A 26,115-nucleotide genomic window follows, 5' to 3' on the forward strand; every position below is an offset into this window, starting at 1 on the left:
CACTTAACGTATACCATGTTGGAATTTGATGACCACCATATATGGACAATTGTCTGGTTTCAGGAAAAAAAAGGAAACATTCGAAAAGAACAGAACTTCAGAGGTTTCTCAATCTAATTTGTAATCAATCTGGCTGTCTCTCTACAACTTAATTTGAGCTGAAACATACTGCTCTGTAACTATACGTACTACGTATCTTTGTTCTTCATAAGTCATTGCTTTCAATTTTAATGGTGGACATTTGTTGGAGGTGACAAATTAATAACTAATCAACCATCAATTCTTGGCGGTAGACAAAATTATTTTAAGCATATTCAAGAGCAAACTAATCCAGACGAAAAACAATCCCTCTGTTTAGTTTTGTGAAAATAGAATTGTAAAATGAGTTCCCATCTGGGTTTTCTCCAGGTACAATACATGAGCGAAATGTAGTATGGCTGGTAATTTGAATCTGCTAACTTCTGTTTCTTACACTGCATAATATGGAAAGAGACATTTAAGAACAGTTAGAATAAGTGATTCAAAATTTTTGCTACCATTGCAGAAAGCTACTTAAAAGGCCCGATTTCAAACTGAAATTTCAAATGGGCGAGGATATCTATTGGCCGTTTCGAGCTAACATTTAGAATCAGCAGGAAGCCCACTTGTAATGATACAGAGCAAATGATGCAGCATGGTGATGCAATGGTTAGCACTGCAGCCTCACAACTCCAGGGACCCAGATTCAACTTCAGCCTTGGGTCACTGTCTTGTGTGGAGTTTGCACTTTCTCCTCGTGTCTGCGTGAATTTCTTCCGGGTGCTCCAGTTTCCTCCCACAGTCTAAAGATGTGCAGGTTAGGTGGATTGGTGTGTGTGAAGTTTGCTCTTTCTCATGTCTGCGTGGATTTCTTCCGTGTGCTCCGGTTTCCTCCCAGTCTAAAGATGTGCAGGTTAGGTGGATTGGCCATGATAAAAAATTGCCCGTGGGATGCACAGGTTAGGTGAGGTTACGGGGATCGGGCCTCTTTCTTTCCGAGGGTCGGTGCAAACTCAATGGACCAAATGGCCTCCTTCCGCACTGTAGAGATTCTATTATTCTATGATTTGATGATGCCATATCCTGGAAAAGCATCTAATCAGATATTCCTACAGATTACACAATGGAAATGTAGCTAGTAGACTAGCTACTGTAGCAAGATGATGTGTTTATAGGTATCCCCAAGACCCAAGCCTGAAACAATTTTGTTGGAAGTGCGTATTTGAATGCTTTCACTACAAACTATCTGAAAATTAGTATAATTTTGGTTTGGGTTTAATAATTTAATTACCTTGTTGAAGCGTTCATGGGGGACGTACTGCAGTACAATGGGTTCCATTGTAGTAACATTTGCAAACTGCACTTCTGGAATATAAAGTGCACAAACCACATGGGCCCAACCTGCACATAAATCAAAACAAAACAAAAAAAACATTATAAACTACAGAAAGTCACACACAAAGTTTAGATTTTGTCTGTTAAGTACAAAAACAAAATCTTTTCAATTCAGTTTATAAGAAAAAAATTCCTTAAATCAGTCTGTGAGCAATTAAAGAAAACATAGCATTACATTCATATCAAATTGACCAAAGGCATCCCGGCACGGAGCTTGAAAATCCTAGTAATGTGCTGAATGCGTTGAATGAGCAGCTTGGCATGTGTCAGTTCCTTGGCTTGTAGGGTTTCCAAACCAATAGTCTAAGACTATGACACATTAAACGCACTGTGCTGTTACGTGGCATTATGCCAGACACACGTGGGAAACACTGGTGGAAGACCAACAAAGAACCTTGTAGCTCAGCATTCCTGACAATCATCCAGATGGTTCAAATTTCTAACACCATCCCCCTCCCGCAATGTTAACTACCAGGCATAAACAATTCTAGCCTAGAGTGATCCACTATATAGTAATCACTTTGATCACAAACTCTTCAAATCTTTAAAGAACTGTAACTAATATTTTTATAACAGTGAAAATCCAAATATTACAATCTTCTCTCCAGTGATTGTGATAACGCTATATACATTTTCCCATAGATAATATTTTGTTTTCAAAGTACTCGGCTTAATTTTCAGTTGAACTTTCATGCTCTTGTACGATAAATATGCCAATATAACACCCTAAAATACAAACACACATTGACACAGTTTTAAGTAGTTACGACCAGATAAAGTAGTTAGTAATTCAAATTAAATCTCAATCCTTTCTTTCCCAACAAGAAAACCAAAAATGATAAATATATTACTGAGTTGAGGCAAACAGATAAAAATGTTTAAGACTATTTTTGGTTCAGGTAAAATGATTGAAGGTTTAGTAATTGTACAAATATATCTCTACAGTCGAGATAGTACAGAGAGGTCCAATGTATTGAAATAAACTGTACTGCGCCTGACAAGCAACTCAATTTCAAAAATTCATCACCTGGGTCCACACTTGCAGCATCATTCACAGCAGCCAGATTTTGTGCACACATAGATATACACATTACAATCTTCACATAACTCCACTACTTGCTTCTTTTAATTATTTTATTCATTAATTAAATGTCATACAAATTAATCTTAGAAACAGAGATGTATACGACCTGGATTAAACGTTCACTATTACTGAGTCTCTAACTCTGAACTCTGCTGCTAATATTCCATTGTAAAACTACCACAAACAACCCTCCAAAACTAAGTGCAAATTTCTTGTCAGCACTGAGCTGTTTTTTAATTTTTTCTATTAAGGGGCAATTTAGCGTGGCCAATGCACCTACCCTGCACATCTTTGGGATGTTGGGGTGAGACCCATGCAGACACGGGGAATGTGCCAACTCCACACGGACAGCGACCCAGGGGCGGGATCAAACCTGGATCCTCGGCACCTTGAAGCAGCAGTGATAACCACTGCGCAACCGTGTCACCCTCCAACTGAGATGTCAACTCTCAAACTAAAGTCAAACGGTAATTAAAAAATAATCTCCTGGGTAGCACAGTGGTTAGCATTGCTGTCTCACGGCACCGAGGTCCCAGGTTCGATCCAGCTCTGGGTCACTGTCCGTGTAGAGTTTGCACGTTCTCCCCGTGTTTGCGTGGGTTTCGCCCCCACAACCCAAAGATGTGCAGGGTAGGTGGATTGGCCACGCTAAATTGCCCCTCAATTGGAAAAAATGAGTTGGGTACTCTTAAAAAAAAATTTTTAATTAAAAAAAAAAATCATCTCCTAAACTTCCCCAAATTTGGGTCAGTCATCAAATGTACTGCCGAATGTGGAACCAAGCCATATGAATCAAGATGATCCAGGGGTCAATATATATTTGTCATATTTGCTGATGTCGGCTCTCGGTGGCACATTAAACCTACCTCAATCCCCTGGAGGGGATAATCAATCAGGATTATGAAATTATACATCCGCAAATCTGTATATGCGGATATCAGGAAGGGCAAAATTAGTGTTATCTGGAATTTCCCAATAGCCACTGCACAGAATGACTAATTGCCTAGGCTCAGAGTACAATTAATGCCAATGGAATTAGACTCCCAGCACGGTGGAACAGAGTGAGAAAAATTCTTCACCTCAGAGCCCTGCTAATTAATCAGTAACAAAATACACTGCTTACCTCTGACACTGTGCTTTACAGACCAGGAAGATCACATGTATGGTGCTAAAATAGTATATAGCTACTGGAACAGCAATATTGCCACAACAACCAACCTCAAGTTTCGGACTAATGTAGCTTGGCGAAAAGGTTAGGGAAGGGCAGAGTAGAAACCAGCCACCAATCCCATGCTAAATAGGTAAATATCCATTTACCGAATTAGGCAGAAGACATTCTGATGATTCGCAACAGTTTTGTGATGCTGTAGATCAGTACAAATACCAGTCTCCACTCTTTCCTTCTGGATCCTCCTATCCAGAAGCTACCCAACTCTGTAAAACCCAGCTCTTAAATATAAGTTTTTAAAAAAATAATTTTAGAGTATTGAAATTTTTTTTTCCAATTAAGGGGTAATTTAGGGTGGCCAATTCACCCAACCTACACATCCTTTTGGGTTGTGAGTGAGAAACCCACGCAGACATGGGGAGAATATGCAAACTCCACATGGACAGCAACCCGGGGTCGGGATCGAACCTGGGTCCTCTGCTCCATGAGCCAGCAGTGCTAACCACTGTACCACCATGCTGCTCCTCTTAAATAAAAGTTTCAATGAGACTCACCAACAAGGAAAACAGGACAAAATTATCCTAAAAATAGTACATCCATTGGTGGTCACTTTGCAAAATTCTTTGGACTCTGGAATGGTTCCTATAGATTGGAGGGTCGCTAATAGGGTGGCAGGGTACCACAGAGGCTAACACTATTGCTTCACAGCTCCAGGGTCCCAGGTTCGATTCCCAGCTTGGTTCACTGTCTGTGCGGAATCTGCGCGTTCTCCCCATGTCTACGTGGGTTTTCCACAGGTGCTCTGGTTTCCTCTCAAGTCCCGAAAGACGTGCTGTTAGGTAATTTGGACATTCTGAATTCTCGCTCGGTGTACCCGAACAGGCACCGGAATGTGGCGACTAGGGATTTTTCACAGTCACTTCATTGCAGTATTAACGTAAGCCTACTTGTGACAATAAAGATTATTATTATATAACCCCACTATTCAAAAAGGAGATAGAGAGAAAACAGGAGAACTATAGACCAGTGAGCCCAATGTCGGTAGCAGGGAAGCTGCTGGAGTCCATTATCAAGGATTTCATAGCACAGCATTTGGAAAGGAGTGGCATAATCAGACAATGACAGCATGGATTTAGGAAAGGGAAATCATGTTCGACAAATCTACTGGAATTCTTTGAAGATGTAACTAGTAGAGTTGACCAGGGAACTGCCAGATGTGGCTTATTTAGATTTTCAGAAGGCTTTCGACAAGGTCTCACATAGCAAGATTTCTATGTAAAGTTAAAGCGCATGGGATTGCAGGTAGTGTCTTGAGATGGATAGAAAGTTTGTTGTTGAAATAAATGGGTCTTTTTCCGATTGGCAGGCAGTGATTAGTGGAATCCCACAGGTACCTGTGCTAACCCACCTGTTCACATTATATATTAATGATTTGGATAAGGTAACTACATGTATTATCTCCAAATTTATTTGCAGATGATACAAAGTTGGGTGGGAGGGTGAGCTGTGAGGAAGATGCAGAGATGCTTCAGCAGGATTTGGACAGGCTAAGTGAGTGGGCATATGCATGGTAGGTGCAGTATAATGTAGGTAAATGTGAGGTTATCCACTTTGGTAAGATAGATTATGATTTGAATGAGTGTGGGACAGCACGGTAGTGCTGTAGTTAGGACTGCAGCTTCACGGCGCTGAGGTTCTAGGTTCGATCCCGGCCCTAGTTAGTTCACGGTCAGTGGAGTTTGCACATTTTCCGTGTTTGCTTGGGTTCCGCCCCCAACCCAAAGATTTGTAGGGTAGGTGGATTGGCCACGCTAAATTGCCTTCCCAGAGAGTGATGAATCTGTGGAATTCACTACCACAAATGAATTTCGGGACCTGGAATGTTAGGAAAAATAACAAAGCCTCCGGCGCAGATGGAATTTCTGAAGTACTAAAATGCAACAAAGAGGCACTCTGGACACAAATGCAAGTCCTTTATCACCCTTGTCCAGAAGGAAGATAGCATGCCAAGGATCTCAGAGATGCCGTAATTGTGATAGTTTTCAATGTCGTAATTGGGACAGATCAGACTGCGAACATTAGAGGGGTTTCCCTACCCTCTACCACGGGAAAGGTCATCGCGACAATCTTCCTCAGCTGGATCCTCCTAACAGTTCCTCCCCGAGTCTCAATGTCACTTCTGCACATCAAGAGGCACAATGGATGTGGGTAGCATGGTGGCGCAGCAGTTAGCACGGCAGTCTCACGGCACCGAGGTCCCAGATTCGATCCCGGCTCTGGGTCACTGTCCGTGTGGAGTTTGCAACATTCTCCCTGTGTTTGCGTGGGTTTCGCCCCCACAAAACAAAGATGTGCAAGGTAGGTGGATTAAAATTCAGCACCATTCTCCACCTGCTCCACGATGACATGCAAGCCGTGATACTCATCAACGGATCCACTACAGACCCCATACAAGTGCAAACTGGGGTCAAGCAGGGCTACATCTTTGCACCAAACCCTTCTCCATCTTCCTCACTGCAAAACTCCATCCCATCACCATAAAGCTCTTCGCCGGAGTGAAGCTAACCTACAGGACAAGAAGGAATTTGTTTAACCTCTGTGCCTCCAGGCCAGACATGGCAAGCCCCTGGGCAACGTGGACTATTTCCCAGATCTCGGGAACCTCCTCCCAGCACGAGCAGGCATCAACGATGAATACAACACTGACTCCAATGCGCCAGCGTAGCCTTCAGATGGCTGAATGTTCGACAACCAAGTGCTCAAATCCAGCACCAGGTTCATGGTCTACAGAGCAGTCGTGATTCCTGCCCTCCTATATGCATCAGAAATGTGGACAACGTAGAGCAGACGCCACAAAATGCCTGGAGATATAGCACCAACGTTGCCTCTGCAAAATCCTGCAAATCCACTGGCAGGATAGGTGTTCTTACACAAGCGTCCTCTCCCAGGCCAATATCCCCAGTGTTCAACCAGCTGCATTAGCCAGGTAACACTGAACACATGCCCAACACAAGACTCACGAAGCAAGTGCTCTACTCGGAGCTTCACAATAGCAAGTGATCACTAGGAGGAAACCCTACAATGACATTCTAAAACCTCCCTAAATAAATGCAACATCCCCACCAACACATGGGAATCACTTGCCCTAGAATGCAAAAACTGGACAAGAAGAATCTGCAAAGGCACCAACCATTTTGAGCGTCACTGAGTGGAAGTCAAACATTAGCAGTGGAAAGAGCACAGAAACCAGAGCCATCTCACCCACCCAGCCAGAGAGTCTGCGGTTCCAGGATTGGTCTATTCAGCCACCACAGAACCTACCCCACCCCCTGGAGTGAAGCAGAAGTAGGCCTTTTGGCCCATCGAGTCTGCTCTGCCAATCAATGAGATTGTGACTAATTTGATATAATAGTCATCTCCACTTCCTCTTCATAACCCTGGATTCCCTTGCTGATTAAAAATTTGTCCATCTCCGCTTGAACATACTTAACGACCCAGCCTCTGCGGTAAAGAATTCCACAAATTCACTTTCCTCACAGAGAATAAATTCCTCCTCATTTCTGTCTTAAATGGGTGACCCCTTATTCTGAGATTATGCCCTCGAGTTGTAGACTCTCCCACAAAGGGAAACAACCTCTCAACATCCATATTGTCAAGCTATATGTCTCAATAAGATCACCACTGGGGCAACACGGTGGCACAGTGGGTAGCCTACGGCACTGAGGACCCGGGTTCGAATCCCGGCCCCATGGACCCGAGTTTGAATCCCGGCCCCGCGGACCCGGGTTCGAATCCCGGCCCCTAGTCACTGTCCGTGTGGTCTTTGCACATTCTCCCCATGTCAGCGTGGGTTTCAACCCCGCAACCCAAAGATGTGTCGAGTAAGTGGATTGGCCACGCTAAATTGCCCCTTAAATTGGAAAAAAAATAATTGGGTACTAAAAAAACAATAAGGTCACCTCACATTCTTCTGAACTCCAAGGAGTTCAGGCCCAACCTACTCGTCCTCTCCTCAAGAAAATCCCTCCACACCCAGGATCAACCGAGTGAACATTCTCTGGACTGCCTCCAATGCCAGTACATCTGTCATTAGATAAGAGAACCATACAGCATCATACACACATTTGTTGTTTTGTCATAATTTATCTCCTTTGTCATCAAATTAGCCCTCTTTTTGGCTCTAAGGGTGGATGTGGAATGTACTTAACACATACCTGAACAGCTCTTCCTTAAATATCACCCATTGCAGTTCTGCTCAGCCTCTGGTTCCACTTTACCCTGGCTAGATTCCTTCTCATCACACTGAAACTAACCCTCTTGCATTAGTAAGGTGCCTCTGATAAGGTCCCACTCAGTTTAGTAAACAAAATTAGAGCATGTGGAAAGGGGGCAATATCTGGCATGGATTGAGGGTTGGTTAAAGGACAGAAAGAGAGTGATAATGAATGGGTTCTCACTTGGAAGACTGTGATTAGTGGAATACAGCAAGGATCAGTGTTTGGGGTACAGCAAGGATCACCATCTACATCAATGATCTGGATGTGGGGACCAAATGTAACATTTCCAAGTTCACCGATGACACAAAACCTGGTGGGAGTGGGAGTTGACAGGAAGATGCAGAGTCTTCAAGAGGACTTGGGCAGGCTTAGTGAGTGGGCAAGAACATGGCAGATGAAATATAATGCATAAAAATGTGAAGTTATCCACTTTGAAAGGGAAAACCAGAAATGCTGATTATTTCTCAAATGGTGAGAGGTCAGGGATTGTTGATGTCCAAAAGGGACTGGAGTGTCCTTGTTCACAATTCACCCAAAGCAAACATGCAGGTGCAACAAGCAATTAGTAAGGCAAATGGCCTTTATTGCAAGAGGATTTGAGTACATGAATAAAGAATAAGTGAACACAGGGTCTCAGAATAAAGGAGCCAGCCATCTAGGACTGAGATGAGGAGCAATTTCTTCACTCAAGATAGTGGATCTTTGGAATTCTCTACCCTAGTGGGCTGTGGAAGCTCAGTCATTGAGTATGTTCAAGACAGAGATAAATAGATTTCTAGATGCAATGGCATCATGGGATGTGAGGATAGCATAGAAAAATGGTGTTGAAATAGATGATTAACTATGATCTAGTTGGGTGGAAGAGCAGGCTTGAGGGGCTGAATGGTCTATTCATTTTCCTATAGTAAAACTAGTTCCTTTATCCCTGCAGCAGAACCTTGTACCATGCAACTATAGGTTTACAAATCTGTTGTCATTTAAGGATACTCATTTTAACAACATAAATTTACAAAGCCTGGGTATTGGCTTCACTCTTCCACATTCTGAATCACAGGCACTACCAACTGTTAAGCTTTAAAACAAGGTGGCTAATCAAAATATATACAAATATAAAATAACAATTTCCATTTACAATACTTGGAACAGACACACAACATTAATGCCATATTAAATTCTGGAAAGAAAATTATATTCCTTATAAACTGCAATCTCACATTTAAAAGTAAGAAGGCACTGGATAACATTAAAAGAAAATTCATAAACGTCCACGTATTTTGTTGAAGATTTCAATGAAGACCAAGTCCCAGAGAAGCTCAGGCACTGCAACTCAACAAATAAATATTCAAGAACTAAATGTGAACAGTTGTGATTTTAATCCACTTGAATTAAGTTGTCTAGACTTCAAAACAGTCTGCTCAATAGGCCAGCTGGCACCTCAAAAACTACAATTTAAGACAGGGAAGTTTTGAAAATAATACTGGACTTTAGCTTTAGAGCAACAAAATGAATAAACTGCAGCTTGTAGCTCCACATTTAAAATATTACATGCAAGCACAAACACACAGAAATACATGACAAATGGTAATTCATCTGACAAAAAGCCAGTGGGAGCTGAGGGAACGCAGTAACGACACAAGATTAAAAAATGAATATTAGGTCTAACACCAATCTGATTTATCCCTGCAAGCAACCATGCCACTCTACTTTGACATAATAATCACTTCAAAATAATTTGCTGCATACAGCATGGGATCGTGTCAAGCGACACCAGTATAAATTAAAGTATATCAATGCACATTTTTATCATGTAATAAAAACTTAAAACGATAGACAAATATCAAAGCACATTCTATAAAGGTTCTTAATTTTTTGTTCTAATTTCTTTCTTCCAATTTCTAACATCAATTTTGACCCCACCACTTCTGAAGTCCTCAACACCTTGCTGAAAGAAAGCATACCCATACAATCCCTTGCCATTTTACATGTATGATTCGGGACAGCAAATGTCAGCAAGTTATTTGACATCAACTATTGCACCCAAGAATGTATTGTAACCTCCCTCAGTCCAAAAATCTATTGCACATAAACACCAGTTGCCCAGAAATCTTTTAAACAGACACAAGCAACCCATGGACTTGCCACTCGAGTATTTGGGCGCTGCAATAAATCAAAAAGGCATGGGCTCAGTAAAGATAATGAACATTTAACTCCTTACTGCTGATCGCTTATTTTTTTGGAAACAGAGTGCTGGAGCAAGCAGAGCAGGTATAAAGTACAAGTTTAATGTACAAAAGTTAAACAAACTCAACGTTGTGTTCTTATAATGCAAGACTTGTAATCCACAGTAGTTGTCACCATCAGTAGATAGTCACCCTGACTGCTCTTGCCGTTGATGGTCAGCCATTTATATCTCAGGTAAATATCTAAGGACAGCACGGTGGCGCAGTGGTTAGCACTGCTGCCTCATGGCACCGTGGTCCCAGGTTCGATCCCGGCTCTGGGTCACTGTCTGTGTGGAGTTTGCACATTCTCCCCATGTTTGCGTGGGTTTCACCCCCACAACTCAAAGATGTGCAGGGTAGGTAGATTGGCCATGCTAAACTGCCCCTTATTTGAAAAAATGAATTGGGTACTCCAAATTTATAAAGAAGAAAAAAAAAGTATTTATATCTACAATATTTTCCAGTTCACCAACTTGCGATTAGTTATTCCAAAGTCATTCTACAATCCAGAAAAATTCCAAAATCCAGAAACAATTTGTCCCAAGCATTTGGGACCGAAGAGATTACAATATATTGCCATGTCTTTCTACAAGGGCTTTTAGCAGGGGTCACTGGATACTGGTCAAAAACAGAAAACCAGCTAACTTCCTGAGGCCAAATAACTGCCGAAATTGAGAACAAACAAGCACAGGTTTTAAATCAAACTAACTTTAGAACCAACCATAGATGTTTGTGCCAGCTCTTCTTCATATTAACCATCTAAACCATCCAGGACAGATACAAGTCCAAAGACGAGGGGCGGAATTCTCTGTCCCGCCACACCCGTTTTCTGGTGCGGCGCATCCCCGCCGGCAGCGGGATCCTCCGTCCCAGCAACCGGCCAATGGGCATTCTCATTGTGGGCACCCCCACACAGTCAGGAAATCAATGGCCGCGAGTGCACTGCCAGCAAAACGGAGGACCCCGCCAATGGAGAATCCAGCCCAAGGATTCTAAAAACCTAGACAACTAAGCATCAGAGGGTTCAGATCATCTGTAGTAGGTGGGGAGAGATCAATTTGTCACAAAGCAAATCAAGACTATGAACTTTTGGTAAGGTGCGATATGCTGAATAAAACTTCATGCAATTGTAAACACCCAGTACATGTGGAGTTGCAATAAACTACTAGGGAAATCTGTTTATACAGCAGAAAAGTGCTCAGTAATATCTTCATATCATTCTAATATTACCAGGCAAATCTTACACAGCTGATCACAAGTCAATATAAATCCATAGGGACTCACTCAAACTAAAAGATTAACTGAAGAAAGATCTTCCCAATGGCAAGTCCAAACAGTTCCAGCAGTTTTGCATAGGATTATAGCTGATTCCACAGTCTGTGCTTTACAAACTTCATACTACCACTACAGATCTCACAGTAAAATCTCTAAAATACATAGATCAAAAAAGAGCATCATACAAACAATTAGTGTATTGAAAAAAGATTCAATAAAAATTATATTTCATTAAAGTTGGTAAAATACAGATTTAAGTGGTTATATGACCAAAACAATAGGCATTTGAGTGCTAAAAGCAAACATTCCTGAAACCACCATGGCCATAACACCATCCTGTAGTAATGAATATTCCTTGCAACTTAATTAATTTCATTCCTTATAGTGTAAAACAATCAGGAACAATATATCAGTAACGTCTTTGAAACTGCTTACAAAAGAAAAAATTGCCGACAAAACAAGAGTACCACGAGAATTTGGTTTATTAACGCAAGTCATGCCTTGCAGAGCACCACAATCTATTTGAAATCACCATCCAATAGGACTTTTAAATGGGGGCAGGTAACTTTAAACTTTAGAAACCTTGCAGATGTCTGCGGGAGCTCCAGTTTCAGGAGATATAAATCACACTGTGTCAAACAAGGATTATGAGCAAGAGAACTGCCATACCATTGTACATATGCTTATCCTGTTACACCCAATAAGAACAAGGACATCCTTTGGACATAAATAATGTGTCCTGTTTAATGAAGTACATTAATATAAAGTAGACAGTGCTCATACAAAGCAACATGCTTTGAACACAAACAAAATTGTTAAAAGCCTCAGCATATATGCCACTGTGGCAGGTACCTTATGCATATTCTTCCCATTTATTGCAACTGAAGTGCATGTACAAATCAAAGACAAAAACAATTAATTAAAAAATTGAATTTTACACATCCTACCCATGATTACATCACAGTGGCACTCAGTACTTTAATTAATATGGTACTGCAATTCTAAGACTAAGATAGTTGTCTTTGAGTCGGTCTGTTTGCTCTTCAGACTCTCAGTTTACTTAATAGATAAGCTCATTGAGCAAACCTAAAAGAGTCATCGCCTACCAAAATGAAACGAGGGAAGAAAAAGAAATGATTACTTCCACCCCCTCCACTTACAGGATCCCGGGTTTTACAGATACAGGCATAAGAGTACAAAAGCAAGAACGTTTTGGTGAACCTCTTTTTTTTTTTTTAATTTAAAGTAACCAATTTATTTTTTTCCAATTAAGGGGCAATTCAGCAGGGTTGTGGGGCGAGATCCACGCAGACACGGGGAGAATGTGCAAACTCCACACAGATAGTGACCAGGAGCCAGGATCGAACGCGGGTACTCAATGCAATGAGGTAGCAGTGCTAACCACTGCTCCACCGTGCCGCCCTTGGTGCCTGATTTGGAGTATAGAGTCCAATTCTGGCCACCCCACTTCCTAGAGTGTGAAAGCACTGGAAAGAGAGCAGGAAAGACTTAGGAGAATTATCCCAGGGATGAGAGGCTTTAGCATTTGAACAGATTGGAAAGCTGGAGGTGTCGTTCCTTCCCCCACCCCCCGGAAAAAAGGTCGAGATTTGATTGGTGTTTAAGACCATGAGGGGTCTGGACAGAGTAGATTCGGAGAAGCTACACTCATTGGCCGAAGGGTTGAGAACCAGAGGATACAGATTTAAAATGAATGGCAAAATAACAAAAGGCAACACAAGGAAAAACTTTTATTTTGAAGCACAGCAGCTGCTGAAAATCTGTAATGCACTATCCCAAGTGTAGTAGAGCCAGATCCAATCAAGGTGTTCAAAAGTGAATTGGTTAATTATCTAAATAGAAAAGAAAATTAGAGGACTACGGGGAAAGGCAAGGGAGGGGGAAATTAACGGAGTTGCTGTTGCAGAGAGCCAGCATAGACATGACTGGCCGAATGTTACAGCACGAAGGAGGTCATTATATGGTTCTCTCATCAAAGGATTATCTTGTGTGGAGGAATAGTTCAACAGGCATCAGCAGCTCTTCACCAACTCACTTAGCTGGTCATTTTTCGAGTGAGACTCTAGATAGTGCCAAACTATTTGACTATGAAAGACACCACAACCTTGATCCAATCTTCATCTCATGCACACACGGCACTTACAACAAACAAATTCAAAAGATAACCATCCAACAAGTTTGGTCATGTTTTTTCTTGTAGGGCGGCATGGTGGCACAGTGGTTAGCACTGCTGCCTCACAGCGCCAGGAACCTGGGCACAATTCCGACCTTGCGTGACTGCCTGTGTGGAATTTGCACTTTCTCCCCGTGTCTGCGTGCGTTTCCTCCGGGTGCTCCGGTTTCCTCCCACAGTCGAAATATGCGCAGGTTAGGTGCATTGGCCATGCTAAATTGCCCCATAGTGTCCAGGGATTAGGTGGGGTCACGAGGAGAGGGCGGGGTAGGCCTAGGTGGGCTGATCTTTCAGAGGGTCAGTGGTAATTTGATGGGTCGAATGGCCTCCTTCTGCACTATAGGGATTCTATGATTCTAGAGCACAGCTGCTACAAAAATTCACAGCAGTTAACTCAGTCAGGAGTCAAACTTTCCAAACCAGGGACACCCATTTCTTTCAACTATATGTACAGTAGTATTTAGGACTCGCATTTAACAAAATCAGTTTAATACTCTTATTAAAAGTAGAGCATTTCATCAGTATTGGGCAGCACGGTAGCATTGTGGATAGCACAATTGCTTCACAGCTCCAGGGTTCCAGGTTCAATTCCCGCTTGGGTCACTGTCTGTGCGGAGTCTGCACATCCTCCCCGTGTGTGCGTGGGTTTCCTCCGGGTGCTCCGGTTTCCTCCCACAGTCCAAAGATGTGCAGGTAGGTGGATTGACCATGATAAATTGCCCTTAGTGTCCAAAATTGCCCTTAGTGTTGGGTGGGGTTACTGGGTTATGGGGATAGGATAGAGGTGTTGACCTTGGGTAGGGTGCTCTTTCCGAGAGCCGGTGCAGACTCGATGGGCTGAATGGCCTCCTTCTGCACTGTAAATTCTATGATAATCTATTGTTTGATAGCAAGCAGGATTTCCATCCCCCGCCTCGGAAGGCTGTCAACCACCCAGATTGGCAGACAACTTCCCAAACCCTCTCGGCAGTGCTGCAGTGGCCAGAAGAGGTAGTGCAACATAGTGCCTGAGCCAATGTCCCGGGGCCACACTTCAGGAAAGAACCAGGGGTCCCGGGGGTTGGGAGGATGGCGATCTGGGTAGGCTCCAAGTTCCCCAAGAAGAGGGCGCCCCCCCCCACCCCTCTTACGGTCAGAGATGGTGTATTCGGCACTCTGATCCCAAACTGGTGTTGAATATATAGGAATGTATAATTTACTATATTAAAACTTTCCTGATAAAAGCAGCAAATATATTACTGTAGATTATAATTATTCGTCAGTTGCAAAATGAAACTCAAGCATGTTACCAAAAGCAAAATATTCAGCTGGAAAAGGCTAGGTATTAAATTTGCATCTATTAAATCCCACTTAAAATAAAGTAGGCTATTTTAAAAGTTACGCAGATAAGTAATTTCACATGCCAAGTACTGAATACATTTTATGCTGCCATCCCTCAAGCATATAGACATGCAAACCACATATTGTTATGAAATCAGCATACACAGCACAAATAGAAATCATTTCACAGACAATCAGCCACTAGATGGAGTCCACTTTTCAAAATATATACTTAATATTTCCTTTTCAGAGTGAGTGAAAAAAATGATTGCTGTGTGAACAAATAAACCACATGGAACATTCACTCTTATGATTTATTAGACTCAATGTCACTGTTTTCTATAAATGAGAAGAACAAAACACAAAATCAGCAAATGCTGCCCAAGTATCAAGATACATGTCCTTGCATATATCCAACCACTAATCTCTTCAAAATGAACTTCATTGAAGCCTGCTTGTGACAATAAAAGGTTATTATTATGAATGTGATCTTGAAAGCAGATAGCATATCAACTATACAGAAATTCCTTCTGTAGTTGCTTTCCAACAAATATTCAAATTCTGAATTACTGTAAATATTTAGGAAAACGATTACTACCAAGATTCGTTAACAACCTTCACTTGTTAACCAAGTGCAAATTTTAATTTAAAAATCTAAACTAAAAAACTAACAAAACAGACTAAATGCCTTTTATACAGATTTTCTACAGATTTCCTCTCTAAAGTAGTATTTGAGTCCAACTAAAAAGTTATGCCTACTGACGAAAGAATAGTGTTTTCCCTGTTTATTAACCGGATGGCGATATCCGTACAATCACACAATTATCACTAACACACAATTTGTAACATGCAAAAATATATAAAATTGTCGTAAACATATGACAGTTTAGCTTGTTAAAATGTACTTACCTCCGTTGTCGGTCCTCTTGAGAGCGCCATCCTTATGAGGGCAAAGTTCACATTTCTTGGAAAAAGAAAGGTATAAAAATAAACAAGTACTCTACTCTATACCACATGTAAACTATTGGCGTTCGCTGCCAAGCTGTGCTGTCACTAGAATTAATCACAATCAATTAAGTCACCTAGTATCTGTCATTTATTGAAATCGGTTTCGATTCAAACGCCCAACCTCGTATACTTCAATAAGGTCCCACTCTATATGCATAGCGTCGAAAATTAGCATGCTCCACTTATTTTACCCCCAACTGCGCTGAAAATGTCACTTGCTCTCGCCTTTCTACTCTTAAATAACATTGTTGTACATTGGTCTTGTGACGCATACACAAATACCTCTAACAGAGCAACACAACTGAACTATTTTTTCCATCATTTTGCCATCTAATAAAATTTGCTAATATACCAATGCCAGAATTGCCATCTCCCACATACACAAACAATACGTGGAGCCGTTTGCATGAAGACTCAAACGAGCATTCGTACTCCTACAACTTCGGGGCAATCGAAACTCAACCAGCTAAAAAAAATTTAAATCGTTTGTTTCAGCCCACGATTGAAATTTTTAAGTCCTTGTTTTACTCATTAAATACTTTTTTTTTTTAAACAGCCCAAGTGAACCTCCACCCCAGAAAACGTACTAAGGCGACGATCCTTTGGTTTTGAAAAACAACTCCCTCTTGTAGCTCTGCTAAATGAATGTCGTTGAGGCGCTGCCCTACATACTGCAAATAGCAGCAGTTCACCGTCTTCCGCATATTTTATTTTCGTCACTTTGGGAGGCCGCTGATCATGTAGTGAAAGCACGCAATGATGACGGTTCTGTGCTCCCAACGTGATTGCTCCACCAATCGACACCAGGCAACTAGGGAATTAAAAAAATCCACATTCTCTGCAAAACCGGCACGTGAGCCATAATAAAAGGGGGAAGGGAAGAGAAGAAATCACATCCAGCCATCTCAACAGCTTTGTTACGCCAGTGACCATCATTTTATCCTAGTGTCTTAACAATCTGTGGCACATGTTTTGAATCCTTGACTACAGAACTGTTCAATCGACATTATATAGCTCTACAAGATTAGAACACAGTCCGTTTTTGAACAGTAAAAAAACTAACAATCGCTGTGAGGAGCAATAAAATACGAAGCGCTTGTACTTTGCATTTTCTTGGAAATATTCAGTCCAATTTCCACAAGCTGAGGTTATGAAGGAATTTATTGCAACTATTCATTTTGAAACTGCAAAGATCACAATATCAGGTTTTCTCGTCATTGCTGGAGTTCGTCAGCAGCAGTTTAGAGCTACAGTTAAACCGGAGATAAATCTCTTACAGGGCCTCAGAAAGTCGTGGACTCACCACTCGAGCGGCTCTTTCCTGCGATTCACATTTTCGACAAAACCACGGTCCAGTGGGTACTTGCACAATGCCATAACATGCTGCAATAGCAAAGAGGGGGAAAAACAATCTATTTCCAACTTCCCACCATTAAGCAACACTAAAAGCAGCAGTGCATTCACATACAAAACTGTTCTATTTGTCATACAATCCTATAGATATTAGCCCGACTTCCTGTAACAACATCTTGAAACCAAAAATCCCATGCAATTTGTTTTCATCAAAACCCAAAGTGTCAACTTCGGAGAGTCTGTAAAGAACCACTCAAATTGCACAAAATACTTGAGGAAAAACTGGTTTATAAAAATGCTAATAAAATTTACTTTCCAAAGAAAGATTTCAAAACAAAGTATTAAAAAAATACATATCCAAAATAATATATTCAATTATTTTTTCCTTTGTCCTTTAAGGCCTCCATTAAAATTTTTACCTGTAAGGCCTCAACTCCCCTCAAAATACTGGGCTTGGATATGATCTTTTTTGTCCACAACACAGGCTGTGTTAAGTTCAGACTAGCAAATATGCCATGTACATTGTACACTATTTCACAGAATGCATCAGAGCATTTATGTTAGCCAAAAAATGCAATGTTTATCATCCAGCATCTAACAACCTTTCTGGTTTTTTTGTTTATTATTTGAAAAAAATAATACGTTTGCAAATTTCAAACATGTTATTCAAGGAAAATCTATAATTAATTTATAAGAGATAATGTTCAGTTTGCATTCATTAAAGGTTATTGAATGAGGACATTTCCACTGCAGGGCAAAATAAGAATAATAATGATCCCTAAATTGAAAAAAAACCTTTCTATCTATCCTTATTTTAATTTAAAACAGAGTACAAGGGAGAAAATAGCAGATTTATTGATTACACACCTGTTGTAGCTTTAATTGTTGTTGAAATCTTATATGCTAGTTATCTCAAAACGTACTAAGAGACTTTCCTCATTTTAATTGACCTGGATATTTTTTACAGAAGTCATACAGTTAAATTTTGAAATTGAATAGCTGATTACTTTTGTTTTGAACATTAGAAATGTGAACCGCCTAATTACCAACACTTGTGAGAGAGAAACAATGTTGCTTTTCCTTAGCTTAATAATTCAAATTATTAAATGCATTTAATTACCAGATCACTTGTGCTTGTGGATAGTTAGAAAATATTATTTTTCTAATTATTGCCACGTGATTTTGAGAAACAGATAGTAAAACTTCCGAGAATCAAATGACAAAAGGCAAATATGTTACATTTAAAGTGGTCTAAACTATGCCAGTGCTACCAAATTTGAGACACCAGATCCCATGAGGCAGATATATCCTCCTCTGCTGGATGACAGTGACAGAAATAAGCAGTGAGCCAAACCACAAGTTCCACTGTTATACACAAATGCCACCTCACACAGATATACACAAACATCTTCACATAATATATTTACACACAAAAAACACAAAAATAACACAACATACATTTGAATGTTTAAATATCAGCACGTGGATAATATGCGTACAAACATGCCCAAGTTTATATCCAGACTAATACATGCGCACATACACAAACATTTATGCATATACAGGCAGACACAATGTGTACATGTAAATATATGACTGCATCGATGTCAAGGTAGCAACATTGTTTAGGCACACACTAGGGCTGGTTTAGCACAGTGCTAAATAGCTAGCTTTTAAAGCAGACCAAGGCAAACTAGCAGCATGGTTCAATTCCCGTTCCAGCCTCCCCGAACAGGCGCCGGAATGTGGCGACTAGGGGCTTTTCACAGTAACTTCATTTGAAGCCTACTTGTGACAATAAGCGATTTTCATTTCATTTAATTTCACTTGCACAGATGTACATGCTCATAAACACAAACAGGCACTCACACATATACACAAATATAGACTTCCAAATAGGTACATGCACACACATTTACACAGACACATGTGCAAATAATACACATGCACAAATGTATATATGGTGTACAGATATATGTACACTTCTGCACATGCATATACATATACACAAACATGCACATCGCCACTCAGCAGTCCAGAGACAAATATATATGTGTGCACAATGTGCATGTACAAACCTGTAAGTACATATTCATGTGTATATGCACGTACATGTACACTAAATGTCAGTTATACACATACAGGAATACAAACATACAGTTTCACACACACAAAACACATACACATGCAACAGATAAAATTACATATATACTTATGAACACTGCCCAGTCCATCACACAAACCCGCCTCCAATTCACTGACTCTATCTACACCTCCCACTGCCTTGGGAAAGCGGGCAGTATAGTCAAAGACCCCTCCCACCCGGCTTATTCACTCTTCCAACTTCTTCTATCGGGCAAGAGATACAAAAGTCTGAGAACACGCACAATCAGATTCAAAAACAGCTTCTTCATCGCTGTTACTAGATTCCTAAATGACCCTCTTATGGACTGACCTGATTAATACTACACTGCTGAATGCTTCATCCGATGCCAGTGTCTAGATATTTACATTGTGTACCTTGTGTTGCCCTATTATGTATTTACTTTTCTTTTCATGTACTAAATGATCTGTTTGAGCTGCACACAGAAAAATACTTTTCACTGTACCTCGGTACACGTGACAATAAACAAATCCAATCCAAATACAAGTACAGGTACACACATGCAGACAGAAAATTAAATATCTTTATGCACAAATACAAGTGCAAATACAAGCACGTAGACACATGCATGCAGACAGACTGCATGGCATGTGCAAACATGTTTAGTCTGGACATAAACATGTGTGCATGCTTGTGCATATATAAATCCACATGTTGATATTTAAACATTCAAATGTATTATATATAAATATATACACACCTATGCTAGGTCTATAATATACACCACAATCCAAGCCATTTCACAGAAGTGTTATAAAAACAAGACAAATGGTGACACAAATAAAAACATGAATATAGAGACACAAAAAATGCTGTATATACACTTACATGCATTACATATATAAACCCATATACACATGCAAATATTCACAGGTTAAAGCATGTACAAACATTACAACAAAAACACAAACACATCATAACATGCAGTGCACACTATAACATGGTGTACATACACACTCACATGCATACAAATTGACAAGCAATTAAGTGTATGTTTCTGCACATGTGGTTGTACATATGTATACATGTATCTGTATTCGTCCGAATCTATGTGGACAAATATGTTTACACACGTGTATACATGCACATACTGTACATTATGTATTCACCCATGTTCCATACATATTCATGAATACAATTATACATGCATATGCAGACCTCTATATACAGACGTGTGCATAGATATTATAGACATAATGTAAATAGATGTGCTAGTATATATGTACAGACACGATATTAATTGTGCACAATTACATATACAAGTGCATCTATATCAATGCGCACCATAGAATCCCTACAGTACAGGAGGCCATTCATCGAATCTGCACCATGCCTCTGAAAGAGCACCCTACACAGGCCCACTCCCCCACAACCCCTTGACCCCAACTAACCTTTGGACCCTAAGGGGCAATTTAGCATGGCCAATCCACCTAACCTGCGCATCTTTGGACTGTAGGAGGAAACCGGAGCATCTGGAGGAAACCCACAGTCACAGGGAGAACATGCAAACTTCACACATCACCCAAGACCGTAATTAAGCCTGTACGCCAGGCGGTGAGGCAGCAGTGCTAACCACTGTGCCACCATGCCGCTCCAGGGCTAAATCGCTGGCTTTGAAAGCAGACCAAGGCAGGCCAGTAGCACTGTTCAATTCCTGTAACAGCCTCCCCGAACAGGCGCCGGAATGTGGCGACTAGGGGCTTTTCACAGTAACTTCATTTGAAGCCTACTTGTGACAATAAGCAATTTTCATTTTATAGAAGTGCACTTAGATACACATCTACAGACATTTATATGTGCATCCACACATTTACGTATAGACAAGTCGGTGTATATACACACACATGACTAAATATTTGATGCACAGATACATATAGCCACACATGCATCCATGTAGTGTTGGCACATAAAAAGACAAATACTTTTTATATACAGACGTACATATACATCAAGATGCATGTATTAACACATACATGCATGCAGACTTGAACAGACTAGCACTCGTGGACACAGCAATGCCAACATACATGCCATTCTTGCAGACTATATACACAACAAACATACATAGAGGCACAAAACAGATACCCATACTGCACAGATACATGCCATGGCACATACACATATCTAGAGATGCGTACAGATATACTGCACATACACAGAGAAATTTGGAACCTAGAAATCGTGTAGGCCATTTAGCCTCACAAGCCTATTCCTCACTTCAATTAGATGCACACATATAATACACATACACACACCTGCACGAGTACAGCCACATATAGGCATTCATATACATACATTAATACAAATTACTAATTCTATTGCATCATTCCAGTTAAATGTAGGAAACTATAAAGTCACGACATGGAATCTAGGGAGTTAGGCATCACCTCTAATCAAATGGGACGCTTTATATACAGGAGAAAACACAGATCAGCCACTTAAGCCAATCTTACTAAAGCAGGACGACATCATAAAAACCATCTGAAGTTTTTTTTAAATGAGTAACGAGTTCTGACCTTCCCAGGCCGAACACTGATGCGGAGTTGAAGGAGAAAGTCAGGGGCCGAGGCCTCCACGCCCAGGCTGGGAGAGGTGTTTCCCTTGCCCCACAGCTTCTGTTTTTAAAAAAATATTTGTATACATATAGACACACATTGTTTTTACCTTGATGAACAGCAACATTACAACCGTGTCCGTCACAGTAAACGAGGGGGTTTTCAGCCCAGCCTCTCTCGTCTGAGCAAACGCAACAACCGCCAATCATCTCCTTCATATTTGAAAAGTCAGCCGGAAGTCCACTTGAAACCATCTACGAGTAGAAGGGAAACGAGAGGGAAAAGATAGGGGAGCAAAATGGGACAGGGATGGGGGGAGGGGGAGAAGAATCTTGTTTTTAAATTCACGTCCCACATTGCTGCAGACCCATGTTGACGCGCGCGGGGAGGTTGTGTGCGCGCGCGCGTGCCTGTGTGATGGAGTTGGGGGGGGGGGGGGGGGGGGGGCGCAATCTCAACCGCCTGAGTTCAGGTTGGGCCGACAGCTCGAGCAGGCGCATTGGCGACCCACGAAGGGAGAACGAGGAGGAAGGGCGGGTGGGGGGAGAGGGGAGGGGCGTGCGCGAGAATATTCACGCGCAACCGAAACTGTTAACGGAAACTGCGCGCGAGCCTCCGGTACTCTGTGTGTGTGTGTTTGTTCAGTGTGCACGGAGGAGGGGGAGGGAGTGGATTTATCGTGATTGACAAGCTCGTCGACCAATAGGCTGCTCGCGTTTAGAACCTCAGTGTCAGCCCATTCCAGGACGCCCCGGGTCTTTTTTCTAACCCCCCCCCCACAAGAATTTTTTTAAAAAATGAAATGGGGATTTCAGCTTCCGGTTCTGCTGCTGCTGCTTTTATTTAAAACTGCTTTCCTCCTCCTCGTCGTGCGCGCATTGAGGGACTGAATGGGCATTATGGGTATATAAATGAGAGCCAAAGCCGGAACGAGCGAAGGTTAAAGGTGACTCACTCAACCTATCCTTACCCACGTGAATCAGACTAAGTAGTTGCAGATCTCAACATTTGAGTTGCAGAGCGCAGCAGAGAGGGGAGGGGGCGGGGACGGGGGTGGGAGATCTGGAAAGTTACAAATAGTTTAATTTCTACTTTGTTTTTTTTATACGTAGATATATAAAGAATCTGCTGCAGGTTTTGAACTTTAAATATCCCCGGGAATACAGCACAAAGAGGTTATATTTTTTAAAACACCTATTCATTTTTGAGGTAATCACTCTGTTCACGGTAGGTTCGTCAAATCTGCAAAAAGCGCGCTGCAAGCTCGAGTTAAAATATAACCTTTTTGACCAGCTTGATAAAGAGTCAAAATACAGAGCTATCAAACTGATTAGCTTTCTTTTTAAGTTCGATTTTACTTTAGATTCAGAACGCTGTAGATAAAGGGACAATGATACTAGACATGGAAAGAAACGCTGGAATCTCTCAATGCATGCGTTAGACACTGCTGATTTGCAAACATCTTGTTATTAAAAAATCTTCACTGAAAAATCTACTTTTTCCCCTGTATTTTTCCGGAAATCTTTGCATTAAAAAGGTTCAATCAACTGTGTTACGTTAATCCTTCCATGTTACCAGAGTTAAAAATGTTGAGCTTTACATTGGACGCAATGTTGCGAATTCCTTTTTTTAAAATAATATGTATAAAGTCAGCAAAATACATGCACACCGGTATTTGTAAACATGGTAATCCTTTATATATGTTCGGTTTGTCGCCATAAAATCTCTTGGACTGCTGGAAATATTACTTATGATATGTACAGTTAGAGATTAAAAGGGAATACCGCGTCGCTTTAAGACGCTGAATTCACATTTCTGCGGGAAACATCAGATGTGCTTTCTCCGCGCTTGGACATTTTGTGCTTCCAACTTTATTCTGGTTGAAAACATCCAAAGTGAAAGTTATCTTCAATCGAGATATTTGCTACTTAAAACACCTTACGCCGCTGTAGATTAGAAATGTCCAAGTGATTTTCGAGATCGGGAATGATTTCCCTTTGTTTCTGCCTTGCTGCCCACGGACCCAACAACGGCATGCTTGGAAATGGCTTACCTTCTGTGCTTTAAAATCGACAAAAGTGTTTCCGTGCATACTAGATCTCAGGAGCTCTTCAGCGGTCGCTACAAATATAGCAATCGGTGTTTAAAGCACTATATATTTTCCTAATCTTGTTGTTTCTTTAAGGACTGCGTTGCCGAGCACGTTGTTGCAGTAAGTAGACCCCCGCCTTCTGAATCGGTTACGTTACGACCCTCTAGTCCATCCTAATTCTGCTGCTGCCAGTCGAATTGAATGCCGAACTTTCAAAGGAAGTGGCCTACAACTCCAGTAACAGCCCAGAAAAAATAAATATTTTCCTCGAAGTGTACTTTTGCTTATGTATCTTTGAGCACTGCAATTGTTTAAATTTGATTTAAGTCAATGCGTTTTAAGCATAAGGAAAAATCAATGGCAAAGACACTGCCCCCAAGTCCCAATAATATTGTTACAAAAATGTTTTCCTTGTTTTGAAATAAATCGTCTTGTTCATGTTCCTCATGAGGCACAATCAACAGACTGCATTCAAAAACCTGGGCAAAGTTTACATTCTGCACGGAATTTTGAATTCAACCAGGAAAAAGTAAATTCCAGTCCCGAGTAAATATTCAGCGAAACTGTGGAAATAGTTCGCCCTGCTTTACCACGATGTACTAAAGCTGGAAAACATTCCATATTTTCATCAGAAATGTGTACTGTATCTAACATGACAGGTTTAGAAAGAAGATTGAAATTGGGTTAGTCATAGGCAACGGTCTTTGTTTTTATCTGTTGCTAATCGTTAGTTATTGCCCAGCCACAATGTAATTACACTTTAAATTACGCGATCTAAAAATCCAATAACATGTGAATTTTATAACCTGACTGGGATTTTCAACGATACGTATCATCACAAGCTAAGTGTTGTGATGCAACTAATAGTAGTTCATTTCAACCTTTATTCTTGTCGGTTAACATAGCAAAATTGCATAACCCAGTGTCTTGAAGGTACTTTTTAAAAAATGTTCAGCTCATACATTAAGGTTCACATGGTATTGTCAGCTAACAGCTATCTGAATCTATTAAGGTACTTGTTGTCTCCCCTAACTTGATTGGTTAATGCAAGTTTCTGAATAAATATTTCAGTCTTTAAATAGACAACACAGGGAAGTTCATCCCTCAACAAATTATAAAACTATTTGGGACACTACCTCTTCTTGCCATCTGACTGGAGTTAACCATTTCTTACATAATTTAATCGATTTATACTACTTTCAGGACTGATGCAAGCTAAAATCGCGGAACTTGCGTGGGTAGATCATTTTTTTCACCATGATTACTTGGTTGACCAGAAAACTCTGAATTCCTACTTTATTTCTCTTGGTACCTATTACTTGAATATTGATACTTGTGAGAGAGGAGTATAGTCCCCTTAGCTGCTTTTTCTTGCTTAACCATTATCACTAAGAAAGGGCGTCCTTTCTTTTTAGCAGAATGCACACTCTTATGGTCTGTCGAGAACAAAGCCTCCCCAGCCCCCCTTTTGCATGTTCAATGCTTTGCAAATTTAGAAAGGCTGCATTGAGTTCGGGATAGGTCAGGGGGCAGGAGAGGGGTAGAAAGGTCAACACGTTTTGATTATGGGTCAGTAGACAATTGGCATACAGTCTATATGCAAGTAAAATAGAACAAATTCCTGCTGGAAATCCATCCTGGACGGTTCAAGTCGCAGTTAACATTTATTCTTCGACAAACTATTTTTTTCTTTTTGCCATGCATTCATCTAAAAGGGGAAAACAACTATTAAGTACGTGGTGAATTTGTAGAAAAACCAAACAATATGTAAATATTCTACGCAGCTGGTATATTTATAAAGTGTCACTTTTTGCGGTGCTTAAAATTTATCACAGAAGTGATACTTCACCACACGCAGTAAGGCTCGTTGTTTTTGTAATAGTATGCCATTCGGGCGAACACAATGACAATACTTTATAAGTAAACAGGATTGGTTAAACTTAGATATCTCTTGAACAAATATACAATATTAACACGCATCTTGGTGTCC

General features: G+C 40.8%; 1 protein-coding gene across 24 annotated transcripts in view; it reads right to left on the reverse strand.

The window, feature by feature from the left end:
* mllt10 (MLLT10 histone lysine methyltransferase DOT1L cofactor) overlaps window positions 1-24,268 on the reverse strand; it is a 498,389-nt gene extending 474,121 nt beyond the window's left edge. For 3 of the 24 annotated variants that reach the window (XM_072508519.1, XM_072508508.1, XM_072508510.1), the window contains exons 1-5: window positions 24,087-24,265; window positions 22,143-22,287; window positions 17,265-17,344; window positions 15,863-15,917; window positions 1,310-1,419 (exon numbers count right to left, since the gene is read on the reverse strand). In XM_072508519.1, the coding sequence (XP_072364620.1) occupies window positions 1,310-1,419; window positions 15,863-15,917; window positions 17,265-17,344; window positions 22,143-22,287; window positions 24,087-24,125 (429 nt within the window). In that variant the 5' untranslated portion in view covers window positions 24,126-24,265. Of the gene's footprint in view, window positions 1-1,309; window positions 1,420-15,862; window positions 15,922-16,548; window positions 16,682-17,264; window positions 17,345-21,994; window positions 22,079-22,142; window positions 22,288-24,086 lie in introns of those variants that run through there. The other 21 variants (XM_072508511.1, XM_072508506.1, XM_072508521.1 and 18 more) reach the window with 19 other exon arrangements.
* Between the last annotated feature and the right edge of the window lie 1,847 nt (window positions 24,269-26,115).

The sequence above is a fragment of the Scyliorhinus torazame genome, chromosome 6, assembly GCF_047496885.1.
Source record: "Scyliorhinus torazame isolate Kashiwa2021f chromosome 6, sScyTor2.1, whole genome shotgun sequence".
In the NCBI taxonomy this organism is placed as follows: domain Eukaryota; kingdom Metazoa; phylum Chordata; class Chondrichthyes; order Carcharhiniformes; family Scyliorhinidae; genus Scyliorhinus; species Scyliorhinus torazame.